At 48.5% G+C, this 21,643-nt stretch overlaps 10 protein-coding genes across 10 annotated transcripts; 5 read left to right on the top strand and 5 right to left on the bottom strand.

Annotated features, from left to right (window-relative positions):
* Positions 1 to 46: 46 nt before the first annotated feature.
* On the top strand, positions 47 to 1,675 carry FIESC28_03811 (uncharacterized protein; the record flags this gene model as incomplete). Its single annotated transcript, XM_031157960.1, has 1 exon — positions 47 to 1,675. The coding sequence occupies one exon, from the start codon at positions 47 to 49 to the stop codon at positions 1,673 to 1,675; it is 1,629 nt and encodes a 542-aa protein (XP_031018023.1).
* A 316-nt stretch (positions 1,676 to 1,991) lies between these two features.
* On the bottom strand, positions 1,992 to 7,112 carry FIESC28_03810 (uncharacterized protein; the record flags this gene model as incomplete). The annotated part of the gene is made up of 6 exons (XM_031157959.1): positions 1,992 to 4,071; positions 4,240 to 4,358; positions 4,763 to 6,005; positions 6,058 to 6,123; positions 6,177 to 6,837; positions 7,049 to 7,112. The coding sequence occupies 6 exons, from the start codon at positions 7,110 to 7,112 to the stop codon at positions 1,992 to 1,994; spliced, it is 4,233 nt and encodes a 1,410-aa protein (XP_031018022.1).
* Positions 7,113 to 7,916: 804 nt separating this feature from the next.
* FIESC28_03809 (uncharacterized protein) lies at positions 7,917 to 8,507 on the top strand (the record flags this gene model as incomplete). The annotated part of the gene is made up of 1 exon (XM_031157958.1): positions 7,917 to 8,507. One exon carries the CDS (start codon positions 7,917 to 7,919, stop codon positions 8,505 to 8,507), a length of 591 nt encoding a protein of 196 aa, XP_031018021.1.
* A 1,079-nt stretch (positions 8,508 to 9,586) lies between these two features.
* Positions 9,587 to 10,442, top strand: FIESC28_03808 (uncharacterized protein; the record flags this gene model as incomplete). The annotated part of the gene is made up of 2 exons (XM_031157957.1): positions 9,587 to 9,945; positions 9,998 to 10,442. The coding sequence occupies 2 exons, from the start codon at positions 9,587 to 9,589 to the stop codon at positions 10,440 to 10,442; spliced, it is 804 nt and encodes a 267-aa protein (XP_031018020.1).
* A 142-nt stretch (positions 10,443 to 10,584) lies between these two features.
* Positions 10,585 to 11,502, bottom strand: FIESC28_03807 (uncharacterized protein; the record flags this gene model as incomplete). Its single annotated transcript, XM_031157956.1, has 1 exon — positions 10,585 to 11,502. One exon carries the CDS (start codon positions 11,500 to 11,502, stop codon positions 10,585 to 10,587), a length of 918 nt encoding a protein of 305 aa, XP_031018019.1.
* A 1,721-nt stretch (positions 11,503 to 13,223) lies between these two features.
* FIESC28_03806 (uncharacterized protein) lies at positions 13,224 to 14,297 on the bottom strand (the record flags this gene model as incomplete). Its single annotated transcript, XM_031157955.1, has 2 exons — positions 13,224 to 13,963; positions 14,015 to 14,297. 2 exons carry the CDS (start codon positions 14,295 to 14,297, stop codon positions 13,224 to 13,226), a joined length of 1,023 nt encoding a protein of 340 aa, XP_031018018.1.
* A 393-nt stretch (positions 14,298 to 14,690) lies between these two features.
* Positions 14,691 to 16,844, bottom strand: FIESC28_03805 (uncharacterized protein; the record flags this gene model as incomplete). Its single annotated transcript, XM_031157954.1, has 4 exons — positions 14,691 to 15,050; positions 15,096 to 15,387; positions 15,436 to 15,610; positions 16,211 to 16,844. The coding sequence occupies 4 exons, from the start codon at positions 16,842 to 16,844 to the stop codon at positions 14,691 to 14,693; spliced, it is 1,461 nt and encodes a 486-aa protein (XP_031018017.1).
* Positions 16,845 to 17,436: 592 nt separating this feature from the next.
* On the top strand, positions 17,437 to 18,042 carry FIESC28_03804 (uncharacterized protein; the record flags this gene model as incomplete). The annotated part of the gene is made up of 1 exon (XM_031157953.1): positions 17,437 to 18,042. The coding sequence occupies one exon, from the start codon at positions 17,437 to 17,439 to the stop codon at positions 18,040 to 18,042; it is 606 nt and encodes a 201-aa protein (XP_031018016.1).
* A 35-nt stretch (positions 18,043 to 18,077) lies between these two features.
* On the bottom strand, positions 18,078 to 19,371 carry FIESC28_03803 (uncharacterized protein; the record flags this gene model as incomplete). The annotated part of the gene is made up of 2 exons (XM_031157952.1): positions 18,078 to 19,135; positions 19,191 to 19,371. 2 exons carry the CDS (start codon positions 19,369 to 19,371, stop codon positions 18,078 to 18,080), a joined length of 1,239 nt encoding a protein of 412 aa, XP_031018015.1.
* Positions 19,372 to 20,122: 751 nt separating this feature from the next.
* Positions 20,123 to 21,236, top strand: FIESC28_03802 (uncharacterized protein; the record flags this gene model as incomplete). Its single annotated transcript, XM_031157951.1, has 2 exons — positions 20,123 to 21,048; positions 21,098 to 21,236. The coding sequence occupies 2 exons, from the start codon at positions 20,123 to 20,125 to the stop codon at positions 21,234 to 21,236; spliced, it is 1,065 nt and encodes a 354-aa protein (XP_031018014.1).
* Positions 21,237 to 21,643: the final 407 nt, after the last annotated feature.

Genomic DNA, 21,643 nt, shown 5'->3' with positions numbered 1-21,643 from the left:
GTCATCACATTTGAGTCTCTTCCTTTCCCATCTGCCAATCTTCACCATGTCTCCTCCACAGCTTGCTTCAGGGTCACTCTATCAGGAATTCAGCATTGACCCAGATTCTAACAAAGATCTTGAACCTGTCGACGTCCACATGACAATGACGTGTCAAGATGGTACCGTTTTGTACGAATCTGGAGACAACTGGAATGACCTTCTTCATACCATCATTCGCAACGACGATGACATAGCGCTCAAACAGTATCTTAGCATTAAGCCTTCCGCGGTCGGAAACGAGTGTTATGAAGACCCGCCCTCTTGGTCTCCCTTTTATAACGCAGCCGAAAGCGGAAGTCTCAAGGCGCTGCAGGTTCTTCTGGCCCACCAAGAAACGGTCACCATCAGGCCTGGATTTGTCATTTATAAAGAGCTCGGATTTTGCCTGCTTAATGAAGCTGCTAGACATGGTCATATGGAAATGGTGCAATTCTTGCTTGACAACAATGCCGATATCCACGAGCGCGACGACAGTGGCTACACGCCCCTAGCGGCTGCCGCTGACAGGTATTCGGTATACGACAAAATGCGACCGTCCACCGAGAAAAGCACTGCTATCATGAATTTGCTGCTAGATCAGGGTGCTTCTGCCTCTGATATAGTTGAGCCTTGGTCACCGGATATGGGTGTCCGTGATACAGTTCTAACGCTGGCTGTGCAATGGGCAGGAACTGAGCTGGTCAAGAGACTTATTCAAGACGGCGCTGATATTTATTTCAAGCTAACAAGAGACCCTTTCAGAATGGGATGGACGAACGAGGAAATGGATGACGTTTCCAACGTTGCCTCGATTTCTATCGCATCCTTTCACCTCAACCTCAATGCAATTAAGGTCCTACTTGGCGCTGGTGTCAACATTACAGACACTGTATCCGTTCGCGATAGCACCGACAGTCTTCCACTCCACTGGGCAACTCGCAGCCACCGAAGGCGTGGATGGATGAACGTACCTTCATCGGTGGTTGAACAAGAGACCGAAAGACTGATCAGGGTTATCGAGCTTCTGTCAGAAGCCCATCCCGAGGCGGTCAATAGCCAGGATATGGATGGAAATACGCCCTTGCACATTGCTACCCAACATCGTTTGCGACAACATAAGCACTATACCGCCGTTGTCGAACTACTTTGTACCAGAGGGGCAGCTGCAAGCATACACAACAACAAGAAGGAGACTCCACTACACACCCTGCTAAGTGACCCCTTTGCCTCTTCAACTGTCGATGTCAAAGCTATAGACATTCTGATTGCCAATGGCGCCTCTGTACTCGATACCGACGAAGCTGGGAATTCACCTCTACATCATGCAGCTATGGATGTGAATCATGCTGATGTGATTTCCGCATTGCTTCAGCGCGGCGCTGATGTTACTCTGAGAAATGCGGCTCAGGACACAGCTCTTCACTTGGCTGGTTTGAGTCCCTTTCGTCGATCTGCTTCACTTGACGAGAGGGAAAGGCTGCAGGATAATGTGATGGCGATACTATCCAAGGCAGCTGGGCCTACGGGCGTAGAAATGTTGAATGGGGAGGGGAAGACGGCGCAGCAGCTATGCCAAGAGCAAAGGAAGATAAGAAGAGATGAGGAAATGGCGTGGCTGGCTATTGAGAAGAGACGGGCGGCCCGTTTGAGGTAGACTCTGAAGCACATTTGTACCACTTGGTTATTTAATCGCTTACAATGATTCAAATGCCTTGATGCACTCACATCGGCCTACTTTCAGACGGCAATAACTGTCTGTACCAAGCAAGTACCAGGAGTGATATTGCAGCTGAAGGCCCCCACATCATCACGGATGGAGTGGAAAGCAGTTTCAGCTGAAAGGTATCAAAGAATGCCGTACATATGGTTCTCTGACAGCTATAAACTTAGTAGATAGTATTAGTGTAACGACACCTGGATTGTTATGTTCGTATTCTCAGCTTATTATCTGCTCCTTCCAACATGACTGTCTATGACTCGTCCACTGATAGTGCCTCGTAGGATTTAACTAACTTCCTTAACAATACTGTCCGCGGATCCTCATCAATCTTGATGATCGGCACAGGATAATTGGACCGATTATAACCAACAATAGACTCCTGATCGGCACTGGGCTCATTGTGAACGTATGTTTCCAGCAAGGCATGCTCGCGCGTTTTCATGCGGTTTCGGAGCATTAAGTACACCATCGTGGAGATATAACTATTGTTTCCCTGAGCACAGAGGCCACGTGCACAGAGAATCAGGGTTGAGCGGTACAGTTCTATATCATCTGCCTGTAACGGCGTTGTATCAAGAATGTCAACAACATAGTTGCCAAGCATGAGTAGGGTAACAACCAAATACGGATCGAATATTTCGAGATTGTGATGCATATAGTACAGACGGATGAGGGTCTCGATGCGTATGTATTGGCGCCCAATTTCGCCCTCATCTTGGTTGGAAGGACGCTCCAAAAATGGGACCGGCATAGTATCTCTCTGCACTTGTATCAGACTCACGAGTATACTATAGTACTCAAGGTGAATGCGTAAATGCATGGGTAGGATGATGTTATTGAATGTAAGCGGCTCGGGTAAGCTGCTGACCCAACCGTTTAATTGAAGACGGAAAGGTGATGGATCCTTGGCTGGTTGACTGTGACCACTCCAGTAGTAACGCGAAACATTATGTGCGATATGCTGTAGATCTACCATCGCTTTCATAGCAGGACCAAACCCAATGGGTACAATAGTGTTATCCAGGGGATATCTCACATAGATCTCGGGATACCAGGAGGGATGGTCGTGTGCAGAGGGTAAGGGACACTCGGGTGCTTCATCAAATAAAGGTGACAGGCGGTAATGAAAGCTATGCATAGCATCCCAAGCGAACAGACACCATGCAGTAAAGGTCCTGGCCCGCTGCATCTTCTTGGACATAACTTTGTTTGACGAGGATTGGAAAAGCTTGAGGTCATGGGCCATAGCGACAGCCTGAAGTAGGTATGATCTCCCGATTTTGTCCATCGTGTCGCAATCATATATGATGTTCAGTACAATGGCGGCTTGGATGGCCGTCAGACTGCTTTGGCCCTCCTGTATCTCCCACAGCCGTCGCGCCTCAGCTAAGAACTGATATGCCAGATTTTGTGGGCTCCAAAACTTTGCGCGATCAGGTATGCTCGTGTATGTATGGGCCGCGGCAGCCAGTAGCGTATTAACCAGCAATGGGGAACAGAACTGTGTCCGGCCATTAGCCAAGTCTTCCAGAAAGTAATCTTTATGGAACCCCATATATATTGTATAGTGATGGAGGAAGTAGGAGTTCAAGAGCTCTGAGACCAGCTGATTGTCATTCGTGACGTTGGTCCATCTGGCTGCTTTGATGTCCCAGAGGTATGGATCTACCATCTTGGCGGCATGGAAAGGCGTCGTATATAAAACTTGGTTCAAAGTGCTTTGCCTATCGCTTGTTTGGACCTGCGGAGTGGAAGGCTCCCTGATGGTTGCTTTGTACATATACGAGCTGAGATACGGGTTGTCCTCTACTTCAAGAAAGTGTGGGAAGGACGAACGATGTGGGAATTGGTACCACCGTCGAGTTTCGGGTACAAGGAAAAGCTGTGCCACTGGGTTCGCTTCCTTTGCTTTGCGCAAAGTGGTATCAATGCCGTGCCCTTGTCTGATTCTGCGGAGGATATCCAAGGCATCTTCGTCCCTTGCTGTTCGTAGTAGGTCAAACAGTTCCGCGTATGCGGAGGCAGTAACCAGCGACCGGTCGTCCGTGACCGTCTGCTTTGACGGCCTTGTCACAGAGCTCTCTGCCTCTTCATCTCGCCCGGCCAAACTTGGACGGTCGGACAGTTGGAGAAGAAGGTTGCCAGTGCTAACATCCTGAGCCAGCTCCGATACACTGGCTCCATTCCGTAGCTGCTGGACAATAGAAGCCGCAGCATTGTCGTCGACGAACTTGAGAGCTTCGACAAACTGTTGGAGATGCTGCTGAGAACTACGAATCTCCTGCAGTTGATTCTCCAACTCCCAATTCCTGCGTCTCAAGGCGTTGTGCCTAGTTTCGTCAGGAACAGTCGCGTATTTACACTCTTGTCCGCACGACACGCATGCACCACACGATGGTCGATTGGCATCACACTGCCGCTAGTCAGTCACTGGAGCCGCAAATCCGGCTAGGTATGTCATACCCTCACTTTGCGCTTTCTGCATCTCTCACACGCACTGGCAACAGGCTTGCGCTTCGCGGTCAGCGGTGTCGGCGCTGGCGGGCGGAATGGCGGCCTCTCTTTTAATCGAGGCATCAGAGGGCGCAAGGACGCGTTGCCCGAGCTTGATGCCATCCTAGAGCCACGGGACTCGGTATGCTAGCAGGTCACAGGAGGAGAGGTCAAAATTGGCTTGTCTCTGGAGTCTACTGAGACTGGCAAGACAAATTCTTGCCGTAGGTAAAAGGTGTTGTCAATAAATCAAATTCCCTGTTCATGACTTGAGGACAAATTCACCATCCCTGTCACGTGAGGAAAACCGTTCCGAGCCATCCCATTTGCCAGCCGAATAAAGCAGCCAATCAAGAGTCGTAAAGAGAAACATTGCAAACAGTAGAACCTCAGCTGAAAATCACACCTGCAGCACATTGTTTGCAAAAAGCTTTGAGCCTCTAGACGCTATGACTTATTTTCCGAGAGGACTGGAATGGTTGGGCGCTTTTGAATTCTTCTATTGGCCTGAGTTTTTAGTAATCATACCAACTCAATTGTTTTCTGGTTGCAACTCTTAGACCGCCAGTCTTCGAAAGGAAGACAAAGGAAACCGATTCGTCGATACTCCTCAATAGAACCATACAAGCTACCGGTCCGTTCTAAAATAAGAGCACAACCGGTGACGCCGTCCGTGCGACCCGAACCGGGAACATACGCGGTGCCAACCAGTATGCAAGGACAGGCCTCGGAGACCCACTGCGTTGTCACTTCGGCATCCATAAAAGCTGCTCGAGTATAACCCACTTGTCCTTCGTGTTCTAGAAGCCGTGTTCTAGATTCTGGATCCACATCAAGCTTCAGTCCAAAGTCAGACAGATCGAACAGGCCAAACGCGCCTCGAACTCGTAGTTGGGCGCCAAGCACCTGTCCAGATGTATCTACACCCGCAGATTTCACTTCCCAGGTTTCCACTTCGAGCATTGTCTCCCAAGTATCCAGCGATGAGAGGAATCGCACTGGCCCTCTGCTAGTAGCCCAGGACCAAGATGGCAGCTTGAGCTGGAAATCCTCTCTGATCCCGGAACAATTCACCAGATCAGTCCAGCACATCGCTGAGTCTGCTTCTCTCAACCAGGCCAACCCTTCGGGAATAGCTGACTCCCACAATCCAGCCCCGTATTTCTGAGGGATGTACTTCTGGATCAGAGCAGAGATACCCGATAAAGCAGGAAGTCGATCGCCTGCAAAGGTGAACTTAGCACCGGTGTAGCCCTCGATGAAGCTATACCACTCGCGTATGACTTGACTCGCTCCTTTGCCTTGCCTCTGTAGATTGCGAAATACAGGCATAAAATCCGAGACCTCTTCGTACACCATCCCTCTATCGCTATCCTTCAGACTCAGCCCATCGTGGTCAATTTCTGTAGCTCGACACTGATGGCATTCCCACAAGACCATATTATTCGCGAAATGTACAACTCTCGTCGATAACATCCGTTCTTGGATAGCCCAGCCTCTATCATATAGTGGGGCTCCCTTGATTTCTGATATCCAGCTTGGTACCTTCGGAAGGATTGAGATTTCTCTAGTTTCGCCGTCAGGAATCTTCCGTCGCAAGATCACAGGCTCGCGATCAAAGGCTTGGGCAGGCCTCGGTAAGAACAATCCGTCGTCGGAAGAGATGGCGCCAGTCGCTGACAGTGTAACTGTTGCGTTTTGGTAATAGTATCCAAAACGCGTAGCTTCGCAGGACCAGTCTTCTTTGTGATTCACATCGTCCGGTCCTTCGCTTTGTAAAATACACAACGCGTCAACCCATAAATATTTGAAGCCGAGCTTACGAGTCAAGACGATTGCATCTTGAATCGTTTTTGGAAGCTGAGAGCAAGGCAGATTTTTCATCATCGCTTGAAGATTAGTTGCAGTGGTTTTAATTGAGTGGTTGCTGGCCGGACCCCACGCGTAGCTCAGAGCAACGTATTGGATACTATGAGAACCCTCGTTTTTACCGGGAATGAACAGTCGCGGAGGCTGAGTATCTTCATCTGATCTGACATCGACGAGCCTCGTAGGTAAGCAATTAATGCGACTCTGAGTGTCCGGATGTCTACATCGGATGTGTGTATCCCTGCACTCTCGGATCCATCCTGAAGTCAAACGAACAATATTCTGCATTCCCTCGTCAGAGGAAAGGTCTTGAAGCTGACCAACAAGTTCTCGATAGGCTTCAAAAGCTCGCTTCTGTCCTCCGTTGTTAAACAGAACGGATAAATATGTACTACCAGCAGAATTCCGTTGTTGAACCTTGACCGACAATATGTCAAGTCGGGACTCCTCCGAATCAGAATCAATGGTGGAGTCCTTGATCATGATATCGATAGGCGCGTTGGTATCTTGAAGTGAGACACCTCCATCGTAGATCAGTGATTGGTAGATGACGCGACAAAGCGCGCATCCCTGTCGTGCCGAATCGTGGAGAGCTTGGATGTTCAGTCGGAGGTGGGGCTTTGCAATGAATCTTGAAACGATAGGCAATTTGAACACAATGATTCCGACATAACTACGATGTAATAGTGCGGACGATATCCCGTTTGGGGCCCTTGTGCACGCAAGAGGGAGCTCTTGAAGAGAATGTGTTTAATTGGGATCGCTAGGTCTAACCATAAGTTCTCTGAGGCATTTACTTAGGGCCCCGCAATGAGTCCTAGATTCCTTCTTTTTTACATTTGTTTTTTAGGTTCTTACATGTGCACGATTATTCTCCTCAAGATCGGAGAATATAATTATACTACCCTACATCAAGACACTAATTATATATCGATGTTGTAATACTTGTTAAATAAGCCTTTAGACCCAGAGTCGACATGTCATTGGCTTCAAAATGCGTAATTGCCATGGTGTTGATTTGTCGATACGCTTTGAAAGACCTGTTTCTTAAAAAAGCTGAAATAGACATCGTTCTAGATCCGAGCCATGTCAGTATACAGCTGTCACGCGTCTGTCAAACAATCGAGGCGTGGCTAGCCAGGTCTAGACTACAGGTTAGGCTCTGGGAAGCCCGAGTGGGTAAACATCTACCCGTAGCTATATTTAAAACGGCCTTGGGGTTAGTTCGGATAACCCGGCGGGACTGCATGACTTCTCAACGCATAATTGGGCGAGATTTATGGGTCAATGCTTTATTTCAGGGAGACATACCGGTGGGGACCTCGTATTCATTCTAGAAGTGGGGTAGAAAGAACGGGACTTAATTTGATAGCATGATCCTAGGCATGAGTGAGTTCAGAGCCTTGTTTTTCCTTCAATTAGCACCTCGACATTTGTCCCCAGGTGGGTAATAGAAGGACTATCATTGAGGCTGAGGCTGCCAAAAAGACACTAGACCAAGTGGCAGACTAAGCTGGCAGAAGATGACTGGGTTATTTTGTCCCTCAAGCTTCTGGACTCTAACGGTCCCCTTTAATCGACCGTTAGATTAGATCCCGGGACCCATCACGAGGTCGATGCCAAGGGTGATCCTAGACTATGACGATGCAACATGAAGTCAAGCAAGGGAGGCAAATCTACATATAAGATGATCCTTCAGACCGTTCCTTCAACTTCATCTCATCTCACTCATCATTCACTCGCTCATCTACAACTTCAAGTCCAACAACCTTAATCTCAACCCCTTCCAACACACAAACCAACAACCGCCACCATGCAGATCAAGGCTCTTCTCCTCACTCCTCTCGTCGCCGCCGGCGTCGTCTCCGCCGCCCCCAAGGCCACCACCCCCAAGAACACCTACTTCAACGCCCTCGCCCTCCGCTCCGCCTCTCCCGTCCACTTCAACTACATCCAGGCTTCCAAGGAGTCTTTCGCTCTGAAGCTCAAGGACCAGGGCGCCAGCTGCGACGACCAGAAGAAGCACAACGAGGTCACCTTCCACCTCCAGGGCGACCAGCTCTGGCTCCACTCCCTCGGCAACCCTGGCCAGCAGGCCTACGTCGATTTCTCCGGCATGGGTCAGGGCAAGTTCGGTTACACCACTGGTGCCCAGCCCATGCCCCGTAACGCTCAGCGCGGCGGCTGGGAGATCTCTAAGGATGGTATCCTTACCAACGGTGGCTCCAACTTTGTTGCCTGCCCCAACAGCAAGAACCTTCAGAAGGCTTCTTGGTCTGTCTGGGTTTACAACTCCGTCGACAACCCCGGTGGCAACAAGAACTGTGTTCCCTTCACCGTCAAGGCTGCTCCCGTCAAGAAGCCTGTCGGCTGCATGTACTCTGCCATCCAGCCCAGCGAGTAAACTCGACTTTATGATGGAATGTTTCTAGTATATATCTTGCATAGCGTTGAATGAGCATCATCTGGTATTATATGAACATACTATACATTATAATAAACATTACGCGACTGTTTATCCCACCACAAGCTTAACCCTCCATCTAAACTGTGATATACCTATCTCCAAGTCCTTGTCCCATCGGGTTTCAATTTTAACTCGTAGGCTAAACTACCGACCCTGCGGTATGTATTCATGGTTTGAGCATAATCTCATTGGCTCAGAGAAGAAGGCTTTGGAGGCGCAGGTGTGTTTGTCAGTACAAATCACAAGTAGCACAGTCGCTGTGTTGTACAAATGATATAAGGGCCAAATTGTAAGAAGGTAAAAATTGCCTTGGCAAAATCAATTCTGAAGCTTGGTGTTTCTCCAAAGCGCTCAAATTAGTGTAACGGCGTCAATGCACATCCCAATTTCCACCAGATCCCTACGGACGTTTTACAGTGGATCCCCTACCCCGAAGTCTGCCTTGCCCCCAACTGCCTCCATCCTGCAATTAATCCTTCGTCCGTTTCAACTTAGAAGCTTATACAACATAAGCATTTACATAAACTCATAACGATTGAATGCAATTGGTCAAGATGCAGATCTGTTGAGGCGCAGACGAAATCCTTCGATCCAGAAACAAGCTTATCTAAATTAGAGTACAACGCGAAAACGTTCTGATTGGTTGTGGTGGTCCTACTTGGAACGAGCTGAGCCCACGCATGATATGCATATGCAGAGTGAGGTAATCTAGAGATGATTTTACTCGTGATGATTTGTTGATCCGTGAATCCTTCTTGGATAGTGCATCCTTCTGTATTCCTTCTCACTTTGGTCGTGGCTGTGATGATGGCTGGCGGTTTCATGACATCGTCAGTACAGAATGTATGGAAAGCCTCTGACGTTGAGATAGAGTCAAAATAGTATTTAATAGGCTTTTTGTTCCGTCAATAAACTCTTTTTCATCTCCTCATCAACATCTTCTTCTCAATCCCCTCACTTGAACATCCTTCTTCAACACCCTCTTGAACCAATTCTCTTACCTCTACAACTCCAAAATGCACGGTCTCACAGCCATAACCCTCCTCGCAGGCGCTCTCAGCGTCGAAGCATCTCCCCTCCAACACGCCAAGCGTGTCCTCATGGGCCGTCTTGACGACGGCGCCCATGAGATTGAGCACAAGTTCCAGCCCCTCACCGACTTTGACACCGATGGCTGCTACTACACTTCCGCCATCGATAAAGACGGCAACACCAACCGCGGTCTGAGCCAAAAGGATGTCTACTTTAAGGGCCTCGCGGCTGATTGTCGTGATCCAAACCGTCTTGAGAACAACAATGTTTACTCTCGACGTCGCTGTAACAATGGTTGGTGTGCTATTATGTATGAGTACTACTTTGAGAAGGACCAGATTGTGTAAGTATCCCTCTTTTGACGTGAGATGGCAATTATCTAATGTTTTGTCTAGCTGGGGCACTATCGGTGGAGGCATAGGCAACGGCCACACCCACGACTGGGAAAACATCGTAGTATTCGTCCAAGGCGAAGACGTCAAGCGCGTTGCGCCCTCCTGCCATGGCGACTACGAGCACGCCACCAACGAACCCCGTCTCGACGGCCAGCGCGCCAAGGTCGTGTACCACAAAGACAAGGGCGAAACTCACTGTTGGCGCATGGCCAATGAGGGAGACGATGCTGTCGAGAACTACACTGGTCAGTGGTTCATTGGCAACCTTGTTGGCTGGGACAACTGGCCTGTTGTCAACGGTCGATCTCTGAGGGATTATTTGTACGATGCTTGGAATGGTGGTGTTGGACCCAAATTCTGGGATGCTGAGGATAAGTTTACTGAAAACTTGAGGAAGGCTGCTGGTGATGGTGCTCCTGGATTTGATCCTGCTGTTGATGAGTAGGGGACACGGTTCGAGGGTCAAAGCTTGTATTCTTCTTCTTGTACTTTCTGGCAAAGGGTTTTTTTAGTTTTGTGTTCATTGGTTGATAGAACGTTCATTCGATTTTGTTACTGCAAACCTCTCCACCAAAGATGAAACGTGCTCAATTGTACGTTTTCTGAACAGCCTCCTTCTCTCGAGCAAGAAACTCCCTGTAAGTACCCATCGGAACCCCCCAAGTCTTGACCTTCTCAGCATCAACATGCTTCACTCCATCCCGCAAAAAGAGCGATGCTCCAATAAACGGATTCTTCTCAATGTCCTGCGCGATCTGTTCCTCAGTGTAAAAGGAAGCCGTTATCTCGCGCCCCACAACCTCAGATAGAGCTTCCATCATCTCAACAGCCGTCAATCGTTCCCCAACAAGATCGATCCCGTGACCGTGGAATTTCGCAGGGTCGTGCAACGCAGCGACGGCGAACTTTGCAATGTCTTCGGGGTCGATCAAGTTGAGCTGAGTATCGGGCGTCAAAGCTGTCAACCAAGTGTTATTCTCAAATAAGTCGCGATAAAAGAGGGCCTTTGGTGCAAGTAAATTGGTCATGATGAAGCCGGGGCGTAGAATAGTCCAATGCTCAAAGCCCGCGCGCTTCACGAGCCCCTCAATAACATTCTTGACGAAAAGGCTCCTGGGGAGAAGATGTTTGGGCGAAAGAAGAGTGCGTTTCTCAGGAGCATCAGCGCTAACGGAGCTCGAGTAGACAACATCAGACACACCCTTCTGCTTAGCAAGAGACAAGATGTTCTGAGCCCAAACTCGCTCATCATCCAAATCGGTGTAGTTGGGAGCGAGAACCAAGAATAACTTGTCGCAGTCTTCAAGACCAGCTGCGAGGGCATCTTGATTATTCCAATCGCCAGAGTTGAGAATAACACCGATATTGGCTAAGGCTTGAGCCTGTGTTGATTGCATGTTTCGCACTGTTGCTCGGACTGTCCAGCCTAGTTGGCGTAGTTGACGACAGACTGCTGAGCCCTGGGTGCCAGTTGCAGCGACGACGTAGACAGTTGGAAGAGACATATTGGAGAATAGAGATAGTGTAGTACTGATGAGATGATATCGTTTCTTGCAACTGAAACATTTATCCTTTATACCTTCAGACTTGCGCTGTTCAACTGCGCTGTTCGTGATGACTAAGGCGGAATTCCGCTGAATAGTGGACCTGCGCTGTAATTCTGCGCTGCGCTAATCCGCTTCTCCAAATCTTTCCCCCTTTGCTTATTCCCTCGAGCCATGGCATCTCTTACTGCATCGGAACGCGATGACCCTCCTTTACGTCGCAAGTCATGCGAAGCCTGTAAAAAGTCTCGGAGGAGATGTGATCAGGCGCGTCCGACCTGTCAGCGTTGTTCTCAGCGGAGAATTGAATGCCGGTATCCCCAAGCCCGGGCACGTACCTGTACCCCTGCTTCAGCGCCTGTAGCTGAGGATACTGGTCTTGGCTCTTTTGACCCTTCTTGTCTTGATATTCTTGATGATATCTTGCCTACCGATGACTTTGCAGATTCATTGTATCAAGATTCATTGGATATTGAGAGTTCATTGCCGAATCTTAGCACTGATGATAGCCTGTCATCATTCGGTCACGATTCTCGCTTGACATTGACAGCCCACGATGCACTGAAGTCATCACAACTTGTCGCTGCGCCTCAAGTTGGGAGAGTGCTTACATCGCGACTTCAATATGCAATGGATAAAATCATGGCGGCGCCTTCTCAAATGGTTTCAATGAACCAAATGCCCTGGTGTCATGCTCATCTTTACGATGGAGGCATGCCAAGATCAATGCAGCGTATGTTTTCTTCTCTGCCATTCATTTTCTCGCTCACACGAGACAGATGCCGTCTCATCGGCTGCACTGCATTCAGCGAAAAATCACCTCAACGCGAAAGTAATTCGCGAGAACATAGAGTGTCGCGTGCAAGATCTTCTCTCTAGTCCACCAGCGACGACACCACACGAGACTCTGGCATATGCGCAAGCTCTATTCATGTATCAAACCTTGCGCCTAGATGACACCGACCCTCGCGCCCGCTATACATATGAAGCAACCATGCCTCATCTAGAAGAAGCAGCTCATGCACTAATCCCGCTGATCAACTTTGGCGAATCCTGGTATACAGATACCTCGAGCCGTGATCTTGATCTAGTATCACTGTGTCCTTCATCTGCCGCGCACAGTTTCTGGTCTGCCTGGATCCTACAAGAGTCGATGAGACGAACACTAGCTATCATTAATCTTTTTGTGGTTACGTATTACTACCTGAAGGGTGAGAACCGATGCAGTCAGAATATTGTAAGTCCGTCGGTGACTATGTCTGCGCATTTGTGGGATGCCAAAGATCATATTGACTTTGCGATTGCTTGGCGGAATGACAATTATTATTTGATACATGCTGAGCCGTGAGTAACTTTGATGCCGTGGAGATATGAATGACGCTGACAGACTCGTAGGTTGGATTGTATGATGACAAGACTGAAGAATGTCAAGAGGGATGATGTTGATGAGTATGGAATACTTTGCTTGACGACGATATTGGGATTTCATGAAGCGAAAGGGTGGCTTGCTATGAAGGGAATCACTTTATGATTTGATAGAGGTACAAGTCAAACAAGAAATTAGGATGTCTGGACAATCTGAGATCGATTTTAGTGGATATTCAAGACCCTGATGCCGACAACTGAGTTCGAGCTATACATCAACCATCGTTGCAATTTGACTTCTTCCCTCAAATGTCCATCTACATAGTCAAAACAGACCTAAAGCGCACCTCCCCACTCTCCATCTTCTCAAAAGCCTTCTGATAATCCGTCTCAAACGGAAACGTCTCAATCATACACTTAACCCCATGAGTATGCGCAAAAGCAATCGCCTCCTCCGAGTCCTTCGCATGCCCGCACGGCCATCCATGCACACTTAGACCCTTGATAACCATAAGACCTGTGTCAAAATCCACAGGTCCAAGGGGCGCAAGAACAACCAACTTGCCCATAGGCGCGAGGCCTGCGACCAAGGGACTTACAGCTTTAGCATTCGGTGCGGTGGAGACAATCATATTCGCACCACCCATCTTCTGCAGGGCTTCTGTCGTATCTTCAGCTTTAGTGTCGATATAATGATGCGCCCCCAATTGCATCGCAAAGTCCTTCTTATCAGGGCCAGAACTCAAAGCTACGACGGTGTAGCCCATTTTGGAAGCATATTGTAGTGCTAAGTGGCCTAGACCGCCGAGACCTTGGACTGCGACGAGGCCGCCTTGCATGATGTGCATGTTTCGCATGGCGTTGAAGACAGTTACGCCTGCGCATAGAAGAGGCGCGACTTCAGCTGGGTTTGCGTCAGTGGGGATACGGACTGCTGCTTCGGCGCGGACGGCCATGTATTCTCCGTAGCCGCCGTCTACAGTCACGCCGTTGACGACTTGATTGTCGCAGGTTTGGAAATTGCCGCGTTGGCATGAGGTACAGGTCCCATCGTGACCTAAATGGTCTATCAGTACTAAGTCGATGCATAAAATGATAGATGACATACCTCCGTGCCAGGCGGCTCCAACACGATCCCCGACAATCCATCTTGTAACGCCTTCACCGACGGCTACGATATCTCCGACGGCTTCATGGCCTGTAGTGCGGGGGAATACATCACCTAGGACACCCTGCTTGACGAAGAGATCAGAGTGACAAACGCCACAGGCGATGACTTTGATGAGGACATGGCCTGCGTCGGGCTGTTTGAGCTCGACGTCTTGCAGAACAAGGTCTTTGTTCGCGGAAGCGAAGATAGCGGCTTTGTACGTCTTGGGTAGAGAAGCCATGGTGGATAGTAGTCACGACGATGATTGCTTGGATTGCTGGATGAGTAGCTATGGCAATCTGGAGTCCAAGGCAGAATTATCTCCCATTTATATACACACTTCTTGATCCTATTATTCGCATTGCCAAGAACTCCGTCTCTACCCCGCGATAAGGGATTCCAGAACCGAACACCGAAGATAGGATCTTACCCGGTTTACATAAACGGTCCCTTCAGAGCATAGTTGTATGCAGCTTACATGCAGCCGGGACAAGTACTCCGGAAACTCCGGCCAATGACAAGAAATGCAGTTATTTGAAAAGGGAATACCATTCGTCACGACGGTCTCGAACGAGTGTCAAGCTATGTATGTCAGAATTACAAAGACCTTCCTAAGCGAGGAGGCATTCTGCGCTCAAAACCCTTCACGATTGGATGACTCCACGCTATCATCCATCAGCCAGTCCATGTTATCCAGCTGCGTAAATATATCCCAATCAGCATTAAAGTCAAACCCTTCCAGTTCAACAGGCGTCGCCGGTCCTCTCGGATCATTAAGGATGTGATCAAGCACCTTTTTAATCACCGCCCTGACTTTTACCGATGTAGAACTTTGAGACGAGCCCAAAGATCCGGCGAGAAGACTTAGTTGTTGAATGATTGACGAGCGTGAGTATGTCTCGCCCGCGATAGTTGTGTTAATGTCTTCCACTGGGTTGGGATTTATGGTCTCCATGCAGAGGATGGCACCGGCGAGAGTTGCATATGATCTTATCTGGGGATTGTTAGAACGGCGTTTTAGTTGGGATGGGGTACTTACTGTCCATTGATTCTCGCCCTTGACTTCAGCCCATACATGCCGTTGGGTCCAGATACTCAAAGTCAAAACCACCATCTCGAAGCTAATTACTAAGAGATCCTTTCTGTTGGAGTTAAGATCACGCTTCACAAGCAATCGCTCTATGAGGAACATGTTTAGCAGATGGTCCAACCTGACTAGTACTTTCTGATGTGCCCCTTCGGTGTCCAAGTCTTGCATTCCGTCGGCGGGATTGTAAAGAAAATGAATTGGTAGCTCGCGATATAGCTTTTCTTCTTCCTCACGGATGCTCCTGTAGACTGGTTAGCAAAACCATCCAACATTCCGTATGTTCACGTACAGAAAGTCGCGGTTGTCATGGACACAATTGTGACCCATGACAAACTCCAGAATCCTATCTCGGATTAGAGCAATCTTCATTCGAATCCTCAAAACAGTCACGGCGCGGAAACGGCCATCGATAGCCCACCCATCTAAATCAAGACTCTCGCGACATCTGTCGAAACTCTCTTTATCTGTAAGTAGTGTCACATCGTCTATATCCAGCGGCAACTCAACGGAGCAGAACCTTCTTGACAATAAGGGCGGTCGTCCGACTAACGTAGCGAGGAACTTGTCGGTTATAAATACCTGACATGAGAAACGGCGAAGAATCTCGCATGGTATTGTGGTATGTGTCGGACCGCGTAGGTTCTTGGAACAATTGTCGTGGCGTCCGGCAAAGGTTAGCATGGCGACCGTCTCGGCGTGGAATTTCCAAAAAGGAAGACCTAAATCGAATCAGCTCCGGAATTTTCGAGTGCGAGTCAAAAGATACTCACTAGTTTCTCCATGCATACAGGCATGCAAGAAAGACCGTTTATACAGGAGATATAGCATCAAAGAGCCCGAACTCCCTCCCATGTTCGCAAGGGTAATACAGGATGATACATACTCCGTATACTCCTCTAACATTCTTCTCGAATCTTGACTCATGGTGTTCGATACCTCATTCAAGGCGACATATAGAAACATGATCCCCACAGCTTCCCACCGTAAATTTGATCCCGAGAAACTCGCGATCCAGGATTGCGGATCCTCTTGGTCTTCCGTGAGCGTCTTCCTTGTATTTATACAAATCATGCTTCCCAACCATTGAAGGCGCGACTGGTTTCGCAGATAGGGTCCGAGTGTAGCCCATGTGCTTTCGACCAATTTCTTGCCCACTATGCGTACCCAGTCGTCACAATTTAGACCAGACCAGCGATCTTCAGAAGGTGGTTGTTCTGGAATGGCTTGTAAGATTCTCGTAGCTAGGTTGTTCGCTCCTTGATCCATGTTTGCCATGTTATGTATCTCGGCTATAGATGGGGGCGTTGGAGTCGGTACACGCTCGGGAACAGAAGGATCTCCTGCAGAAAGACTGGTCTCGGTCTCGAGATATGCAGCCGTGAAGCTGGCCGGACCAAAGAATCCATCCGGTGCTCGGGCCGCAGGTGAACTCCATAATCTATCATCAGGACCGAGTTGTCTGCTTGGAAGCGGCTGTGAGCTAGATGCTGTCGCTGTTTGTGCTGAGCCCTGTGACCTCGATGCCTCACCGGCGGTTTCCTGAGTGGGTGAAGCGTAATAGCAATTTGCTTCACTATTGGGTCGCCTACTGCATCGCCGACATATGGGATAAGTGTGGTCGCATGCAACTTTGCGGCGACGGCACGGTTCACATGCTTGTTTCTTGCCGTTGCGGCGAGTGACTAGTGGGCTTGACATAGTAGCGGTTAGTTTGTGGAGGCGGGGATGGATAGGAAGAATGGACGGCGTTGAAAGACGGTGCTTACGATGAGAACCGAGCACCGAGGGCCGAATGGCACTGATAGGCTGGCGGGCTGGTTGTTGGGAGGGGCTGGTTAGTGCTTATGGTATTCCCGTTTTTGGTGCATTACCTGCATATGATACCAGTCTAAGGGGAAAAGAGGACAGCGGATCGTTTTGGTGTCAGATCGACCATTTTGGTGTAAGCGCTTCTGCTGTTTCATTTCTCCGTCGAGGGTCAGTAACTAAATGAAATACTCTTTTATCTGGTGGAGTTAGTAAAAGACATTTTGTTAATTATTATTTCAGCTCTATTGTGATATCTCGAAGTATCATTCACGTTGCTCGGTCAATCGATTGAGCGACAATGTCTCGTAACACATGCATCGGCGTGTGAGTCAGACCAAAACTCACGCAGCGAATCGCTGACTTGAAACACGTGCGGGGCATGAGAACAAAAGAACAACAACATGAACGACTTCGCCAAGACCTTTCCCAAATCATATCTTAACGTATTGAATTGTTATTTTTCGCATCAACCGAATTCACCATGACTGTATCCAAAGAAGATTTGCTTAAAGACTCCGAGTTCGACCCAAACGGCGTCGAGCGCATCGCCTTCCGCAAAGTCAATCACCCCATCGCAATCGTCGAACCAGACCCAACATGGCCTGAGCACTTCGCCCTCGCAAAGAAGCGCATCGAGGCTGCCATCGGCGACATAGCCATCTCCATTCACCACGTCGGCTCAACCAGCGTTCCCAATCTCCCCGCAAAAGCAGTCATCGACATAGATCTCACAGTCCGCGACATCAATGATGAAGCCTCCTACGTCTCACAGCTAGAGAGCCAAGGATTTCATTTCCTGCTCAGAGAGCCTCATTGGCATGGTCATCGCTTCTTTTGCGATTATGGGGATGTACCGACGAATTTGCATGTTTGGGGGCCGGATTGTCCTGAGGCGGCGAGGCATAAGATCTTTACGGATTGGTTGAGGAAGAACGAGGATGATAAGAAGTTGTATGAGAACATCAAGAGGGAATCTGCTGCGGCTAGTATTGCGAGTGGGGAGGATGTCATAGAGTATAATAATAGGAAGCAGAATGTGATTCGGGAGATTCTGCGACGGGCGTTTAAGGATCTGGGGTATCTGTAAAGGCACAAGGTTGATCAGACAGACGTAAAATCTGACTATTGAAAAGACTCTGTTGGCCTTCTTGATGCTTGAAGGCAATCAAACATCTTCTTCGCTGGTTCATCATGAATGAACCCTATCCAAGGAAGCTGTTCATCCACCATCGTCTTCCGTGCATCCGGCCATGAAAGGCCAGCGTCCACCATCCGCATCCACAGATCGCCAACAACAGGATCCGTGACCTCGACCGTCGAAAACAAGCCCATCATCACAAGCCATATACCAAATGCCTTGTTGTTGCACTGCATCATGTAGCTCATTTCTAACTGACTACAAAATCTTGGCAGATGTAGTCTTCTAATAGGACTGAGCGACAGTGTTGTAAGGAAGCCAAGTATTCCAAGCCGTAGTGCTTCCTCCATATCTGATAAATCATTTTCTTCCAAGCCGAGTAGCTGCGTCTGAATAGTGCTGACCTGTGGTTGGACATCTTCCCATATCAAGCTTGTTCTCAACCTCATGGATTCCGTAACATGTTGCGTCAGAGCTTGCAAGTTCTGAAAAGCCCCAACGACCTTCAGTGAGGACACCTCTAGTTTTTCCAAGATACCTGATGTTCCAATCGTTGGTACTGTGTTAAAGGGATATTCCAGCGCAAGCCGCAGAGGTCGACCTGTAGCCAACGCCAACCTCAAGTCAAACTGCTGTATCTTGAAAAGCAACTTCGCATCCCACCCCGTAGGCACTCGATCTTCAATGATAAGCAATCGTCCAACACCCTCCAAGTGCGTCCCTATAGCATCAAAGTCCTGCAAACCCTCAGCTATAAACAACAAGATCAAAATAGTCAACACTGTCTTGGCCGATTGTTGTTTTACGGCTTGATGCAGACCTTGGTTCAAGGTAGAGAGCATGTTGCAGAGAATTTGCTGGGTTCCGGAGGACAGTCGGCTGTTCAGTGTAATATCAGTAACAGCAGACATCGCCATGCAGATTCCAGTAAGAATCTTCCTATCGCGGTAGACAAGGAGTAAATTGTCTGTCCAACGGCTGCGGGGGTCGACGGTGTTTTCAAGTGGATAGATTGTGTCGAGGATGTAATTGTATTTGATGACTTGGACGAGACGATATCAGTAAGCTTTTGGACTGGGGACTATATGTTTACTCACCCATTTGTAGCAATGGAGGTGGTAAAAGAGAAGAGTCAAAGCCGATGTCATCACTGCTCATGGGCATTTGTGTGGGCAATGATCTAGCGTGTGTCAATTCTCGAGGATGCGTTACAAGGATGTCTCCAGCATCCAGTTCGATTGCGTCTTCTTTTCGATCCTTGATCTTTTTTGCTTTCATTTTCGACCGTCGCGAATCCTGTCGTACATTGACGCCCTTCATGCACCGACTTCTGATAGCGGCTCGGCTACTGGGGTCCGAAGGGCGACCAGTCCCATCAACGGTCAAGAATGTAAAGTTAGTGACTGCCATAATTGACTGTGACTCTGATATCTGCTAGAAAGAAGGAATGAGAGAATTATCTGGAAACGGAATACAATATGGACAGAGGCTTGTTGCTGACATGTGGAGCGAATGCGAGACTGTGTTGAACCCACATTAATCAGCAACCATCAGCGACGATCAGTTGTCCTATTCCGTCTTAGCGCATATTGTGCTTCAAAGTCCGAATCCTTCGGAGTTGAGTCCCTCCGACTCCGCTAATCTGCCCTCTGACTAATCTGTCCATTCAGTCTTGATCCATCGGGAGGGTTGTGCTACTAACCGCTTTGGGTATGCAGTCTGGTCGCGGTGACAGATCTTGGGAAGACAATTGTTGACCCGAGCGAAGGCATACTATTCATATTCTCAACCTGCGAATTCTTATGGGCTCGACTACATGCGGGTCTAATACTCTCGTGGTGCCGAGTCATAGGGTGGCTACCAAAATGATGTCCCATTACGGATGCAAAATGGTTTCAGTCGCAAAGACGCATATGAAGGTCGTGTTCCCATTGAGACACAGAGTATAAAACAACTCGCTCAGCTCCCTGAAAAGAAGAATATCATCATTTGATTCCGTCAACTTCAGTCACTAGTTACACCTTTCAGAATGACAGTCCTAAACTCCAAGTTCGCCAGTGCTTCTTCCAAGCTTCCAGCACTTACCCTATCCCCACTCCACTTTTTATTGAAGTCTCAATTCACCACACCACAACCAACCCCGAGCGACCTCGATCTATCAGGCCAAACAGCTATTGTCACTGGTGCCAACAATGGAATCGGCTTCGCTTGCGCCCAACTTCTTCTCCAACGTGGGCTGAGTCACCTGATTATTGCTGTCCGCTCTGAGAGCAAAGGCCGTGATGCTCTTGAGCAACTACGCCCGATTGCTCCAGATGCCAAGATTGAAGTCTGGAAACTCGATATGGGGAGCTACAATTCTATCTCTGACTTTGTCAAGCGCTGCGAGACGCTTCCTCGTATTGACTTGGCCATCCTGAACGCTGGCATGGGGAATCAATATTTCAAAATCAATGAGTCTACGGGTCATGAAGAAACCCTGCAGGTCAATTTCCTGTCAACTATGTACCTCTCCGTTCTTCTTCTCCCGATACTCAAGGCCAAAGCATCGCCGTCAAAGCCAGGAAGACTAAGCATCGTCAACTCCGGCACATCCATGTTCTGCGAGTTGCCCGAAGCCAAGTCAGATTCTTTAATCGCGGCCCTCGACAAAGAATCTAATTACGATGGAATGGATCGATATGGCAAATCGAAACTGCTCGGCCAGCTTTTTGTGGACAGGCTAGCGCGGTACATCGATCCCAACGACGTCATCATCAACCTGGTTGATCCTGGATTAACAAAAGACACTGGCCTTGGGAAAGACGCGAAAGGCCTCGCCAGGATTATCATGACCATCTTCTCAAGATTGATCGGGCGAACTAAAGAGCAAGCAGCGTCAACGTACGTCGATGCTGCGGTTCTCAAAGGTGATGAGACACATGGGTCTTATGTCATGGATTGGCGGATCTACCCGTAAGTTCCAACTGTCGCAGATTTGTCGCAGCCACTAATATTTCGTTAGCTTCGGCAAGTTTTACTACAGCGAGGAATGTCGGGATGTACAGGACCGATTGTGGAAGGAGATGATGGATGAGTTTGAGTTTGCGCACATGGAGTGGATTATTCATTCGATGGTTAGAAGAGACTCGGATTCAAGCTGATGAAAAAGTCGACGATGGAAGTTATAGATCTTGCTTTTCTGTTTGTTTGTTTTCTGCATGATCCTTTCCTTGAACTTGTATTACTACTCATTTGCCAATACACCACCATCTTTATTCCGCGGCTAAAGTCAGCACTGACCCGTTATCGGAACCTGGCGATATCGATAAGATTGCACTTCCTGTAATGTCACCCTCTGATAAGAACAATCAGGCACGCGAGTCTAGATTCACCTGTCAAAACCAAGCCAAGACGGTATCGGCAGCCCAAAAGATCCCTCCTGCACAACACCAAACGATATATAATGCATCACCCCTGAAATCACGGACCAATTTCACAAATCAAGCGTCCAACTCTAAAAGTCCCTTCGGCAGAGAGTCTCCAAACAGGAGACCCTTGCAACTCCCCT

This window comes from Fusarium coffeatum (genome assembly GCF_003316985.1).
Source record: "Fusarium coffeatum strain FIESC_28 chromosome Unknown BRIP53273_contig_78, whole genome shotgun sequence".
NCBI classification, from domain to species: Eukaryota; Fungi; Ascomycota; class Sordariomycetes; order Hypocreales; family Nectriaceae; genus Fusarium; species Fusarium coffeatum.
The sequence above is the reverse complement of the archived record's forward strand: the minus strand, read 5'-3'. Positions and strand labels throughout refer to the sequence as shown.